Consider the following 14,996-nt stretch of genomic DNA (forward strand, 5'->3'; position numbering starts at 1 on the left):
GCTAGTTGCGCTTTGACCTGTGCTGCGCACTTTTGACGGTGCGCCGTGCGCGCCAAAATCCGAAAAGTTTGATTTTGGCGCGCACGGCGCACCGTCAAAGGTGCGCAGCGCAGGTTAAAGCGCAACTAGCGCACGATCTGCGCACCCTATGCTAAAGATAGGGTGCGCCGATCGCAGGCGCCGCTGTCCGCTAGGAGGCGGCGCTACAAGGAAGGGGCGGGCACGCCGGGCAGAGAGCCGGCTCGGGGGCGGAGCTACCCCCGGCCGTGCGTGCGCTTAAAAAGCGCGAATGTGAAACCAGCCTAAGACAGTTAAAAAAACGGAATTCAGGTGCGCACCGGAAAAAATGTTAATCAAATGTCCAGAAAGAGGGAAAAAAAAGGTGGCACTTACCATCTGTATGAAATATCTTTATTTCGTTTCTTTAACCCCTTAATGACCAGAGCCTTTTTCGCATTCGTTTTTCGCTCCACTTCTTTCCAGAGCCATAACTTTTTTTTTTATTTTTCCGTCTATATGGCCATGTGAGGGCTTATTTTTTGTGGGACGAGTTGTACTTTTAAATGACACCATTGGTTTTACCATGTCGTGTACTCGAAAACAGGAAAACAATTCCAAGTGTGGTGAAATTGCAAAAAAAAAGTGGAATCCCACACTTGTTTTTTGCTTGGCTTTTTTGCTAGGTTCACTAGATACTAAATCTGACCTGCCATTATGATTCTCCAGGTCATTACGAGTTCATAGACACCAAACATGTCTATGTCCTCTTTTATCTAAGTGGTGAAAAAAAATTCCAAAGTTTGCTAAGAAAAAAAAAATTGCGCAATTTTCCTAGACCTGTAGCGTCTCCATTTTTCATGATCTGGGGTCGGGTGACGGCTTATTTTTTCCGTGCCGGGCTGATGTTTTTAATGATACTATTTTTGTGCAGATACGTTCTTTTGATCGCCCATTATTGCATTTTAATGCAATTACTTGGCGACCAAAAAAACGTAATTCTGGCGTTTTGATTTTTTTTTTCACTACGCCGTTTAGCGATCGGGTTAATGCTTTTTTTATTGATAGATCAGGCGATTCTGAACGCGGCGATACCTAATATGTGTATGTGGGATTAATTTTTTTTACTGTTTTATTTTGATTGGGGCGAAAGGGGGGTGATTTGAACTTTTAGGTTTTTTTAAAAAAAAAATTTATTTTTAAACTTTTTTTTTTTTTTTTTACTTTTGTCATGCTTCAATAGCCTCCATAGGAGGCTAGAAGCATGCGCAACCCGATCGGCTCTGCTACATATAGGCGATGAGCAGATCGCCCATATGTAGCAAATTTACTCCTGTGCTTTCAACGCCGACCACCGGGTGGCGCTGAAAGCCATATGCCTGGAACAACCATAGAGGTCTCATAGAGACCTCTGGTTGTCCAGGCAACATGACGCTGACCCCCGATCACATGACTGGGATCGGCGATGAGGTCATTTCCGGCCCGGCGGACGGTAATGCTATTTAAATGCCCGCTGTCAGCTTTGACAGCGGGATTTAACTAGCTAATAGGCGCGGGCGGACGGCGATTCCGCTCGCGCCTATTGCGGGCTCATAACAGCTGACATGACCCGGCTTTGATGCGGGCTCACCGCCGGAGCCCTCATCAAAGCAGGGGATATGTCTAATGACGGACTGTGTCCGTCATTGGACATTAAGGGGTTAAAATGTTGCAGGAAGAAAACGGAGAGGACACTTCATGGGACAACGGCCACTTTACGCTGTCTGCGCTTCAACAGGTCCTATGCATTTAAACTGGGCGGAAGTTTTGCACAATTGTATCAGAATAGTTCTGGTCGTTGATTCATTTGATGCAATGGGACTGGCCTCACAATCAGAATATGCTAAGATCTAAGTAGACTATAGCTAGAAAGAAAAGGCACCATCAGAAATTACATTTGGTCTGCTCTAATTTATAGGCAGTCCCCAACTTACGTCAGACTTGCGTACAACCCCTAGTTACGAACGTTGGGTGTACCAAAAAAAACTAATACCTCAGTACTGAAATCTCAGGCAGTCATCCAGACCTCTTCTTTCTGCTGTCACTCACTGCATTTCCAGACTCTTCACTACAGGCAAAGCCTTCTAGTCACGTCATCACTCACTGATCATCATAAGGTCGTGTTGTCATCTCAACCTTATGGCGTGCAATGAGCTCTGGTTGGACGCTACTTGAAGTCCTGACCTATAGTGAAAAAGGCTGAGATGGAAAGCAGTGGGCCAGCTGTAAAGATGAGTATAGGCTAAGAAAAAAAAAAACTGATGTTTTCCATCCGGTCCTCCTTTTTTTCTTTCTGCTGTCGTGCAACACATATAATAATAATAATAATAATAATAATAATAATAATAAATTTTATTTCTATAGCGCTGACATATTCCGCAGCACTTTACATTTCAGAGGGGACTTGTACAGACAATATACATTACAGCATAACAATAATCACATAGATCATAACAAATACAAAGAGGAATGAGGGCCCTGCTCGCAAGCTTAAATCTATGAGGAAAAAAGGGGAGACACGAAAGGTGGGTGGTAACAGTTGCCCTGATTGTATGGACCAGCCATAATGTTAAGTATGTAACAGTACGGATGCAGAGGGCTAATGGATGCATAAAGTATGTGGGATGCGGGGAACCTGGTTATGGTAAAAAACTTTTGGCTGTGCCACATAGGGATAGATTAGGTTAATGTGTTGAGGCGGTAGGCCAGTCTGAATAAATGCGTTTTCAGGGCACGCTTAAAATTGTGGGGATTGGGGACTAATCGTATTGACCTGGGAAGTGCATTCCAAAGAATTGGCACAGCACGTGTGTAGTCTTGAAGACGGGAGTGGGAGGTTCTGATTATTGAGGATGCTAACCTCAGGTCATCAGCAGAACTGAGGGTGCGGGTAGGATGGTATACTGAAACAAGGGAGGAGATGTAGGGTGGTGCTGAGCAATGAAGAGCTTTGTGGGTGAGGGTAATAAGTTTGTACTGGATTCTGGAGTGGATGGGTAGCCAGTGTAATGACTGGCACAAGGTAGAGGCATCGGTGTAACGATTGGCAAGGAATATGATCCTGGCAGCTGCATTAAAGACAGATTGGAGGGGGGAGAGTTTGGTAAGAGGGAGACCGATTAGAAGGGAGTTACAATAGTCGAGATGAGAATGAATAAGAGAAACCGTCAGAGTTTTTGCAAAATCAAAAGTAAGAAAAGGTTGAATTCTAGAAATGTTTTTGAGGTGCAGATAACAAGTGCGAGCCAATGATTGGATGTGGGGGACAAAGGAAAGCTCAGTCAAGTATGACCCCCAAGACAGCGGGCATGTTGCTGGGGAGTAATAGTAGAACCACACACGGAAATGGCAATGTCGGGTATAGGTACATTAGTAGCGGGAGGAAACACAAGGAGTTCAGTCTTTGACAGGTTCAGTTTCAGATATAGTGAGGACATGATGTTAGACACAGCGTTTAGACAATCGCTGGTGTTTTCTAGAAAGGCTGGCGTGATGTCAGGAGAAGAAGCGTATAATTGGGTGTCGTCAGCATAGAGATGGTACTGGAAACCAAATCTACTGATTGTTTGACCAGTAGGGGCAGTGTACAAGGAGAAGAGGAGGGGGCCTAGAACCGATCCTTGAGGAACCCCAACAGAAAGGGGAAGGTGAGAGGAGGAGGAGGAACCGGCAAAAGATACAGTAAAGGAGCGGTCAGAGAGATAGGAGGAGAACCAGGAGAGAATGGTGTCCTTGAGGCCAATGGAACGGAGCATAGTGAGGAGGAGCTGATGATCCACAGTGTCGAATGCTGCAGAGAGATCTAAGAGAATTAGAATGGAGTAATGACCATTTGATTTGGCTGTTAGTAGATCATTAGAGACTTTAGTGAGGGCAGTTTCAGTAGAATGTAAAGAGCGGAAACCGGATTGGAGACGGTCGAGAAGATAGTTTTCTGAGAGCTAGCGGATAAGACGGGAATGGACCAGGCGTTCCAGGAGTTTAGAGATGAAGGGAAGATTAGAGACAGGTCTATAGTTAGCGGCACAGTTTTGGTCGAGGGATGGTTTTTTAAGTAGTGGATGTATGATGGCATGCTTAAATGAGGAGGGAAAGATACCAGAAGAGAGAGGTTAAATATTTTAGTTAGGTGAGGGGTGACAGCAGGGGAAAGGGTCTGGAGTAGATGTGACGGAAATGGGTCACTGGTGCAAGTGGTTGGGCGGGAAGATGCAAGGTGCCTGCTTACTTCTTCTTCTGTGACTGGTTCAAAGTCAGAGAGTGAGCTAGATGCAGTGGGGGAGGTAGGACAGTGCATGGTATGAGGTGATTGGGAGATAATTTCCTGTCGGATCTGGTCAATTTTTTCTTTGAAGTAATTGGCCAAATCGTCAGCTTGAAGCTACGTGGTAGGGGCCTGTACTCTTGGGTAAAAGATTTGTGACCATGTCCAGGTCACTTTGCTTCGTAAGGTTGCGAAATGCTGTAACCGCCGAGGCTGGGATGGGGCTGAAAGTCCTGGTCTGTAATCAAGAGACTGCATGGCATGGTGGAAAGAAGACTGAACTGAGGGCGGTGAGCAGCGTGGATACGAGAGGTGAGTATTTGGGAATAAAGTTCTAGAACACATCTAGTTTGTATCCCATGGACTGCCTGCACCTGGACACACTGAGATATTCCAGTAAGGTTTCTGTGGTTGTTGAGGTATGTGTATTGATTCTTCTGTTCGCTTAGTCATCTCTTGCATCATTATTAATGCTTTCCTCGTGACTACAGGTGTTTCATAAACAGTGACTTGTACAACAGGCATTCACATGTTTTTACAGCACTTTACCTAGAGACATAGGACTTAGTACTGTGAATGTCGTAGATACAGAAATTCCTCTTCGTACAGTGTTGTTGTTTTTGTAAATTTAAAGTAATGACAATTAAACAGAAATAAGCAAGTGCCTAGTATTGATAAACCAAGTCCTTCCATATAAAGTCAGAAATAGCTGCTGGAAGTAATTTTCTGAGTTGATGGTTCTTTACCAGTCCTGTAAGGTGCACACAATGTACCAGAAAAATAACGTTGAACCTCCTTCATATGGTGTCCAAAGGAGCAAGTCATTCCAGAATAAGTGTAGTATAGGATGCGCAGTTCACTGTAGAGAGTCGCTACTAAATAGCCAACCAGTGCATTCACGTCAGTTGTGCTGGTGCTAAATGTTCACTATGTATCTGGTTTCAGGTTATAATGACATGGAACTAACCATTGTATACAGTAATTGATGGAGTAGCAGGAAATGGCAAATTAAGCACTTTATGGCTGACACCATCCCTATTCTGCATTATACATGCCTCTGATGCGACTTGCATTCATATAATCACTTTAGAATGATAAGGTCCATGTATATGAGAATTTCTCTGCGGAAGTTAGGAAGTAGAAAGGACCCAAGTGCCATTGGGTACTTCTACCACCTCTGTGATGAGATGTGCAGCAAGGCATTGTTTGGGAAAGTCCTGAAAGTCAGATCTCTCATCAGCAATGTTTAGTGTTCTTGTGGCGTTACTAATTTGAGCAATCCTAATAGTAAATTTCAACTCTTTGAGTCTTATTTATCTAATTTGTATATCAAATTTCCCAGAGGAACATTGCATGGCCTGTAAGTCTCCTTACGCTGGCTTGGCACTCTCCACAAGGAGAGATGTTACCCCTTAAATCCCTGTCAGAGGCCTCTCATACAGCCATGTCCAACCTCTTGCTTTACATTTAGGAGATGCAAAAACCCTGAAACCTAAGACTGCAAATAGTGTAATCCCCTCATACCATGCACTGTCCTCCCTCCCCCACTGCATCTAACTCACTCTCTGATTTTGAACCAGTCACAGAAGAAGAAGTAAGCAGGCTCCTTGCATCTTCTCGCCCAACTACTTGCACCAGTGACCCATTTCCGTCACATCTCCTCCAGTCCCTTTCCCCTGCTGTCACCCCTCACCTAACTAAAATATTTAACCTCTCTCTCTCTTCTGGTATTTTTCCCTCCTCATTTAAGCATGCCATCATACATCCACTACTTAAAAAACCATCCCTCGACCAAAATTGTGCCGCTAACTATAGACCTGTCTCTAATCTTCCCTTCATCTCTAAACTCCTGGAACGCCTGGTCCACTCCCGTCTTATCCGCTATCTCTCAGAAAACTCTGTTCTCGACCCTCTCCAATCCGGTTTCCGCTCTTTACACTCCACTGAAACTGCCCTCACTAAAGTCTCTAATGATCTGCTAACAGCTAAATCAAATGGTCATTACTCCATGCTAATTCTCTTGGATCTCTCTGCAGCATTCGACACTGTGGATCATCAGCTCCTCCTCACTATGCTCCGTTCCATTGGCCTCAAGGACACCGTTCTCTCCTGGTTCTCCTCCTATCTCTCCGACCGCTCCTTTACTGTTTCTTTTGCCGGTTCCTCCTCCTCTCACCTTCCTCTTACTGTTGGGGTTCCTCAAGGATCGGTTCTAGGCCCCCTCCTCTTCTCCTTGTACACTGCCCCTATTGGTCAAACAATCAGTAGATTTGGTTTCCAGTACCATCTCTATGCTGATGACACCCAATTATACGCTTCTTCTCCTGACATCACGCCAGCCTTTCTAGAAAACACTGGCGATTGTCTAAACGCTGTGTCTAATATCATGTCCTCACTATATCTGAAACTGAACCTATCAAAGACTGAACTCCTTGTGTTTCCTCCCGCTACTAATGTACCTACACCCGACATTGCCATTTCCGTCTGTGGTTCCACTATTACTCCCCAGCAACATGCCCGCTGTCTTGGGGTCATACTTGATTCCGAACTTTCCTTTGCCCCCCACATTCGATCACTGGCTCGCTCTTGTCATCTGCACCTCAAAAACATTTCTAGAATTCGACCTTTTCTTACTTTTGACTCTGCAAAAACTCTTACTGTTTCTCTTATTCATTCTCGTCTCGACTATTGTAACTCTCTTCTAATCGGTCTCCCTCTTACAAAACTCTCCCCTCTCCAATCTGTCTTGAATGCTGCAGCCAGGATCATATTCCTCACCAATCGTTACACCGATGCCTCTACCTTGTGCCAGTCATTACACTGGCTACCCATCCACTCCAGAATTCAGTATAAACTTATTACCCTCACCCACAAAGCCCTCCATGGCTCAGCACCACCCTACATCTCCTCCCTTGTTTCAGTATACCACCCTACCCGCGCCCTCCGTTCTGCTGATGACCTGAGGTTAGTATCCTCAATAGTCAGAACCTCCCACTCCCGTCTCCAAGACTTTACACGTGCCGCGCCAATTCTTTGGAATGCACTTCCCAGGTCAATACGATTAGTCCCCAGTCCCCACAATTTTAAGCGTGTCCTGAAAACGCATTTATTCAGACTGGCCTATCGCCTCAACACATTAACCTAACCTATCCCTGTGTGGCAGAGCCAAAAATTTTACCATAACCAGGTTCCCAGCATCATGTTCCCACATGCTTTATGCATCCATTAGCCCTCTGTGTCTGTACTGTTACACACTTAACATTATGGCTGGTCCATACAATCAGGGCAACTGTTACCACCCACCTTTCGTGTCTACCTCTTTCCTCATAGACTGTAAGCTTGCGAGCAGGGCCCTCACTCCTCTTGGTATTTGTTATAATCTACTGTATGTGATTATTGTTATGCTGTAATGTCTATTGTCTGTACAAATCCCCTCTGAAATGTAAAGTGCTGCGGAATATGTCGGCGCTATAAAAATAAAATTTATTATTATTATTATTATTATTATAGTGTCTGGATTTACTTTTATCCCAAGTCACGTGGCAAGGTTTTGTTTAAAAGGCCAGAATTGAATTTTATGGTTGCTTCCCCCAATAGGTTGCACTAGAATTCAATTCAAGACCTCTTCCCCTCTGAAGAGACCACTTGCATGCTGCATTGCATGGCATATAAGTCTCCTTATGCCGGCTCGTCACTCTCCACAAGGAGATACATTACGTCTTCGTTAGTAATTGGAGCCGAAAATGAACTATAGAGCCCTATAGAATTATACTATTGGTTTATCATTTTACAATTTATTTTATCTCTTTTTATAACAGAAAGCTATTGATCTGGCAAGCAAAGCTTCTCAGGAAGACAAAGCAGGAAACTACGAGGAAGCTCTTCGATTATATCAAGCTGCTGTCCAGTATTTTCTTCATGTGGTAAAATGTAAGTGTATGGAAGAGTTGTAATGTATGTTTTACACTGTTTTCTGTTCTCTATTCTTTTGGCATAGCAAAGTGCTGCTATTTAATTTGTGACTATAACCATTAAATGCCTAAAGTGTTAAAGGGGTGGTCCAAAGTTCAAATTTTCATACTAAATCCCTACTATTTAGCGCCATAACCTAAACAATTTTGTAATATTGAACTAAAAATTCTCTATCGTTCCCTAACTACACTATGTAACTGCTTCGCGCCCCCCAGTACCTTTTTTATGATGCTTTGCTTGAGGGTCCCAGTGCTTGCTAGTCACTGCCGCAGCATCTGCCCCCTCCCTGAATCAGTGTCATTAGTGATGCTTGTTTCAGGGGCTGGGCTAGTCCCAGCACGATTTGCACAATGATAGCACGCTCTCTTGCCAACTCAGATCAGCAGTAACAGCTGACAACAATTGTCAAAGTACCTGGCATACAGAGAGCACCGCCCCCGCAAGTGATATCGCTGGTCTCTGCTCACCAGGAATTCTGACAATGTGCTGTGTTGCCGGCTCATTACTAGTGATCTGAGTCGGCAACAGAGAGGGCACGGTCATTGTGCACATCACGCAGGGGCAAGCCCAGCCCCTAAAGTGAGCATCATTGATGACGCTTGTTTCAGCGGAGGGGCAGAGGCTACAGCAGTGACCATGCACAGGGATTCTAACAAGGTTTCATCAAAGGGAAGTGGGGGGGGGGGGAGAAAAGCAAGTGGTGAAGTTAAAGAAGGATAGGGAATGAATCTCATGTTATATCGAGTCATTACAGAGTGATCTATTTCATGTGTTTATTTCTGTTAATGTTGATGATTATGGCTTATAGCCAAAACCCAAAAGTCATTATCTCAGTAAATTAGAATTATTAACAAAAAAATTTGCAAAGGCTTCCTAATTGTTTAAAAAGGTTCCTTAGTCTGTTTCAGTATGCACTTCAATCATGGGGAAGACTGCTGACTGGACAGATGTCCAGAAGGCAGTCATTGACACACTCCACAAGGAGGATAAGCTACAAAAGGTCATGGCTAAAGAGGCTGGCTGTTCAGAGTGATGTATCCAAGCATATTAATGGAAAGTTGAGTGGAAGGAAAAATTGTGGTAGAAAAAAGTGCACAAGCAACTGGGATAACTGCAGCCTTGAAATGATTAAGAAAAGTCCATTCAAAAATTTGGGGGAGATTTACAAGGAATGGACTGCTGCTGGAGTGATTGCTTCAAAAGCCACCACACACAGACATATCCAGGACATGGGCTACAAGCAGGGCTGTGGAGTCGGAGTTAGTTTTGGTTGGAGTCGGTAGAAATGTTCCGACTCCAGCTTTAAAAAAAAAAAAATGTATTAATATTTCATAATTGAACTTTCATATGAATTTTATAAATGTTACTCAAGTATATATGTTCTATCAAACTATGAACAACAGTGATAAGCAGTTCTGCTGGAGATAGACATTTCTTACTTCTTGTGTGTCACTGTTCTCCACTGCCCTTATCTAATCTTATACTTGGTTAACCTCATGCTGCCCCAACCCCCCTACTTACAATGTATGAAACTGAAAGTGAAAATGTGTTGCAAATTCTTAGTAGTAAAGCTCCTCCTCTAGACTAGATCATACTAGGTGTGCGTCTTCCAAGCATCTCACAGCTGCCTGCTACTCAGAAGAGGAAGACTGTAAGAAGTATTATCCTTTCAACAAACTTTGCATCAGTTAACTGTGAGTACATGAGGAATAATAACAGTATTACTGACCACTATATCAGTTGTACGACCTGGCAATAATTTTGTACAATTGTTTTTAGGAAAAACAATTGTCATTTGGATTGTGAATGCAGAATTAAAAACCTGAGAATGTCAAAGAAGCATCACATTAAATCAGCTGTATTTGAACATTTCACCATCACTCAAGATAGAAAACATTATGTCTGTCAGTGTATGACAAATGATCCAGACGAAAACAAATGCTGTGAAGCCAAGATGAGTGCATATTCAGGCAAAGATAAAAATGCTCCTACCAGAGCTTCTAATCTAAAGAGACATTTACAGCGCTTTCATCCAGAAGTACTGAAAGCAGTGGATGAGAAAGACTGCATCCAAACCAATGAACCAGTGCCCAGCTCTTCCAGCCAAACAAAGGAGCAGAGAACTTTGCAGCCATCAGTTGCAAGATATTTTGTCAGTGACAAAGTTACTGTGACAATGACAGTAGATACATTTAAAAAACAGATCATAGAGCTTGTTGTAAAGGATAGTGTGCCTATTTCATTATTTTCACGACCAGCTTTTATGTGTCTGAATGGGGAAATGGCCCGCAAGCTTGGTGTTTCTCTGGAGAGAGAGAGTATTAGAAAATTAGTAATCGAAGAAGCTTTTAAACAAAAGGAAGAACTTAAAAAAACTCTCAAGGGACGCTTTCTGTTTCTTAAAATGGATGCCTGCACACGTCACAGAGTGAACTATTTTGCCATCAATGTCCGATTTGTTTGTGACAAAAATGAAATAGTTACCAAGACATTGGCAGTAAAAGACACCAAAGCTCATCACACCAGTGAGTTTCTCCAGGTCTTGGTGGAAAAGGTTCTGCAAGACTATGAACTTAAAAAAGAGCAAGTTCTTTCTGTCGTAACTGACAATGCTTCAAATATGATAAGTACTATTAAGCTAATGAATGAGAGTAATGATGGTGACCAGCATCTAGAAGAACATTCTGGGTCCACAGACACAGAAATGTTTGAAATAGAGGAACACAGTATTGTAACTGAGGAGCAAACAGAAGTTGCTTCAGATGAACAGCAACATGATAGTTTAGATGATCTTCTTGAAACTGTGTCAATATGTTCTTTCATTCATCACATGCGCTGTGTTGTGCATACGCTACAGCTGGCTATAAGACAGTCTGCAAGAAGGACATGCTGCTGCACTGATTGGCAAGGTGAGAAAATTGGCTACTGTTGCCAGAACCCCTAAAGTTGACTCAATTTTGAAGAGACGTGCTGGAAAAGGGGCAATTATTGATCAAGCCACACGATGGGGCAGTACTTACTTAATGATTCAGCGCTTGGTTGAACTGAAAACCTTTCTTGTAGACATGGCTAACCCTCAACTGACGCTAAATAAAAGTCAGTGGAATCAGGTGACTGAGCTGGAAAAATTGCTACAGCACCCATTTACAGTGACTAAAAAATTACAAGCAGAGGACTTAACTCCAGGTATTTTCTTAAAGGAGTGGAAGAACCTGATGTTTCGCCTGTCCCAAAGAGGAGGGTTAATTGCAAGTGGCATTGCTACATCAATGAAACGGAGAGAGGAGCTAGTATTACAAAATAACATTCTTTTGGCAGCTGTTTATGTAGACCCAATGCATCGGATTCTTCTAGATGATCAACAGCTAAGTAAAGGAAAAGAAGCTCTGTTTGAAATAGCAGTAAGGATGAAAGGGTTGCAGAACAGTCAGGAGGAACAAGAAGAATTTGGTCGTCCTGCCACATCTTCACCCTCATCATCAACTGATGAATAATTTAATTTCGAAAAATATTTGGATCACAAGGACCGTGCAAAGCGTTCGCGCATAGAAGAAGAGTCATCCCCATCAAGGAACACAGCCAGTACATTTCAGCAGAATTTTTCATGTGCACTAAAAGAAATTGAGAAATTTGACCGTTCATCAAAAATAACAGTGCAACAAGCGATTCCTCTGTATCCTGACATTGTCAGAGATGTTGCCCGAGTGGTTACTGCTTTGCCACCAACACAAGTTGGTGTAGAGAGGTTGTTCTCTGCTCTCAAAATAATTAGATCAGATTTGAGGGCATCCATGAAGGAGGATCTGACAGAGGCAATACTTTTTCTGAGGACAAATTTATAGATTTCTTCTTATTAACTGCATAAGTGTTTATTGCATATTTACTTACAGTTTAGAAAAGTTTATAAAAGTTATTTGCTATATTCTAATTGTATTCTAATAAATGTAGTTTTTGCTCTAAGTGGTCTGATTACTTATATGATGGTGAGAAACTGAATAAGCACGATGTTTAATATTTTACAACAGTAAATTTGTTGTTATGAATTGGCCATTTATGAAGGAGCCGGAGCCTGATAAAATCCAGGAGTCGGAGTCGCAACTGTGGCTTACCGACTCCACAGCCCTGGCTACAAGTGTTGCATTCCTTGTGTCAAGCCACTCATGACCAATAGACAACTCCAGAGACATCTTACCTGGGCCAAGGATAAAAAGAACTGGACTATTGCTCAGTAGTCCAAGGTGTTGTTTTCAGATAAAAGTAATTTTTGCATTTCATTTGGAAATCCAGGTCCCAGAGTCTGGAGGAAGAGTGGAGAGGCCCACAATCCAAAGCGCTTGAGGTCTAGTGTGAAGTTTCCACAATCAGTGATGGTTTGGGGGGCCATGTCATCTGCTGGTGTAGGTTCACTGTGTTTTATCAAGACCAAAGTCAGCACAGCCGTCTAACAGGGAATTTTACAGCACTTCATGCTTCCCTCTGCCGACAAGCTTTTTGGAGGTGGAAGTTTAATTCTCCAGCAGGACTTGGTACCTGTCACTGTGCTTGATTGGCCAGCAAACTCGTCTGACCTATAGATATGTCCATAGCTATTTCCATAGATATATGGCCATATATATTAAAAAAAAAAAAAAAAAAAAAATGGTGAGGGCTCCCGTGCAATTTTCTGCGCCAGAGGGGGGAAAGCCGGGGGGGCCAATATTTGTAGCCTGGAAGGGGGTAATACCTATGGCCCCTTCCCAGGCTATGACTATCAGCCTGCAGCTGTCTGCATAGCCTTTACTGGCTATTAAAATAGGGGGACCCCAAAAAAGAAATGACGTGGGGTCCCCCTATATTTTATAGCCAGAAAGGCTACGCAGACAACTGCAGGCTGATATTCATAGCCTAGGAAGGGGCCACGGATATTGCCCCCCCCCCCGGCTACAAATACCAGCCCACAGCCGCCCCAGAAATGGCGCATCTATAAGATGTTCCAATTCTGGCACTTAGCCCCTCTCTTCCCACTCCCGTGTAGCGGTGGGATATGGGGTAATAAGGGGTTAATGTCACCTTGCTATTGGAAGGTGACATTAAGCCCGGTTAATAATGGAGAGGTGTCAATAAGACACTGATCCATTATTAATCTTTTGAAAGGGTTAAAAAAAAAACAAAAAAACACAGAATAAAGTTTTTTAATGAAATAAAACACGACAGTTTTCATATTTTATTGCTCGCCCAGATCTAAACGACGCCCTCGGTCTCCTAGAATAAAAAGTTAAATTATAAACCAACCGTATACTCCCTGTCCGACGCAATCCAATTAATAACGAGGGTCCCACAACGATTTCCTCTATACAACAGTGACATCGGGTGATGTCACTGCTCTATAGCCTCCCAGTGATGAACTGACTGGAGACAATGCCTCCTGCAGTCCATCACCGAGATTACCTGAGTTCAGAGTCTCACTTTACAGCACTGCTGCGTGAGAATTAGGGTAAGGCTGCTTTCACACATCCGTTGGTTTTGTTCCGGCAGCGTGCGGTGGAAAGCCGGACCGCCGGATCAGGCCTGCAGCGGTGACACCGGATGCAGATGCGGCGCCTGATCCGGCTTGGAAAGCATTTAAAGGAGCCACACCGGGGACGAGAGAGGCGGCGGTATGTGGGGGGAGGGAGAGATACGCGCGCGCCGGGCACTTGTGGGTTAAACCTCAGTGTCCGCACATGCTCTGTAGAAAAAGCCGTTCCGGCGCTGCAAAAAAAGTTGCAGGCAACGTTTTTGCTGACGCTGGACGGCGCAGGTTTGCCGTTTCCGGCTTAAAACGGAGGCGCCGCATGTCCTTCCAACACGATGCGGCGATCATTAAATTCTATGTGCCAAAACCGGATCCAATTCCGGATCCGGTTTTCACACTTTTCGCCGCATCGTGCCGGATTCAAAAAGCCGGATGTGTGAAAGCAGCCTTAGGGTTACAGAACCTCTTTCACAGCGGCGGAGGGATGCACAGCTAATCCTCTGCCTATCATTTCATTGCTGGAGCCTCTAGAGAGCGGTCACATCAGCTGATGTGGCAGCTTTCCACGGGAGATCGTCATGGGATCCTGGTTATTAATTGGACTACGGCGGAAAGGTAAGTATAGGTTGGTTTATTTTATTTTTATCACAGGTGATTGATGGCTTCGGGGAATTAGGTGTGTGTGCGGTGAGTACCCACTCTATGTTGTGCTGTATGTTCTGTATGCTGTATGTTCTGTATGTTTTTATTTATTTTTTTTTACATTCGACACATTAGCCAGATGATTGGACTACTACTGTCCCATCATTGGCTAATGTGTCACTCACTGTGTAGCAGGCATAGCCCGATGGGACTTGTAGTCCCATCGGACAATGCCTGCATACAGACACACACACGCACAGACCCCATCCCCCTCACACATCCACAGACAGCACGCACAGACCCGTCACTCTTGATGGGAGAAGAGACATGCTGCAGAGCGACGGGGCTGTGACGTGCGGTGTAGCACCGCCCACTGCCCGGTCACTCAGGATGAGTGACAGCAGTGTGCAGATGCTAGAGCACGCCTGCTGACGACGTCACGTCAGTATCCAGAGTCAGGAAATTGGCGTGACATCAGCGGATGTTAGTGGCGGCTGCAGCCTGGGGGTCACGTGACCCGGACTCAGCCGCCGGCATAGCGCCGGTCAGAGGCAGAATTGGCAGAGCAAGGTAGCTACAGAAATCATT

At 44.0% G+C, this 14,996-nt stretch overlaps 1 protein-coding gene across 1 annotated transcript in view; it reads left to right on the forward strand.

Annotated features, from left to right (window-relative positions):
• The window catches only part of VPS4B (vacuolar protein sorting 4 homolog B), a 62,966-nt gene that overhangs the window by 15,290 nt on the left and 32,680 nt on the right, over positions 1-14,996 (forward strand). The window contains exon 2 of the mRNA XM_073550173.1: positions 8,119-8,230. Coding sequence (XP_073406274.1) covers positions 8,119-8,230 — 112 coding nt within the window. The remainder of the gene's footprint in view (positions 1-8,118; positions 8,231-14,996) is intronic.

This window comes from Dendrobates tinctorius, unplaced genomic scaffold (assembly GCF_039654945.1).
Source record: "Dendrobates tinctorius isolate UK_male_01 unplaced genomic scaffold, ASM3965494v1 ptg000163l, whole genome shotgun sequence".
Taxonomy (NCBI): domain Eukaryota; kingdom Metazoa; phylum Chordata; class Amphibia; order Anura; family Dendrobatidae; genus Dendrobates; species Dendrobates tinctorius.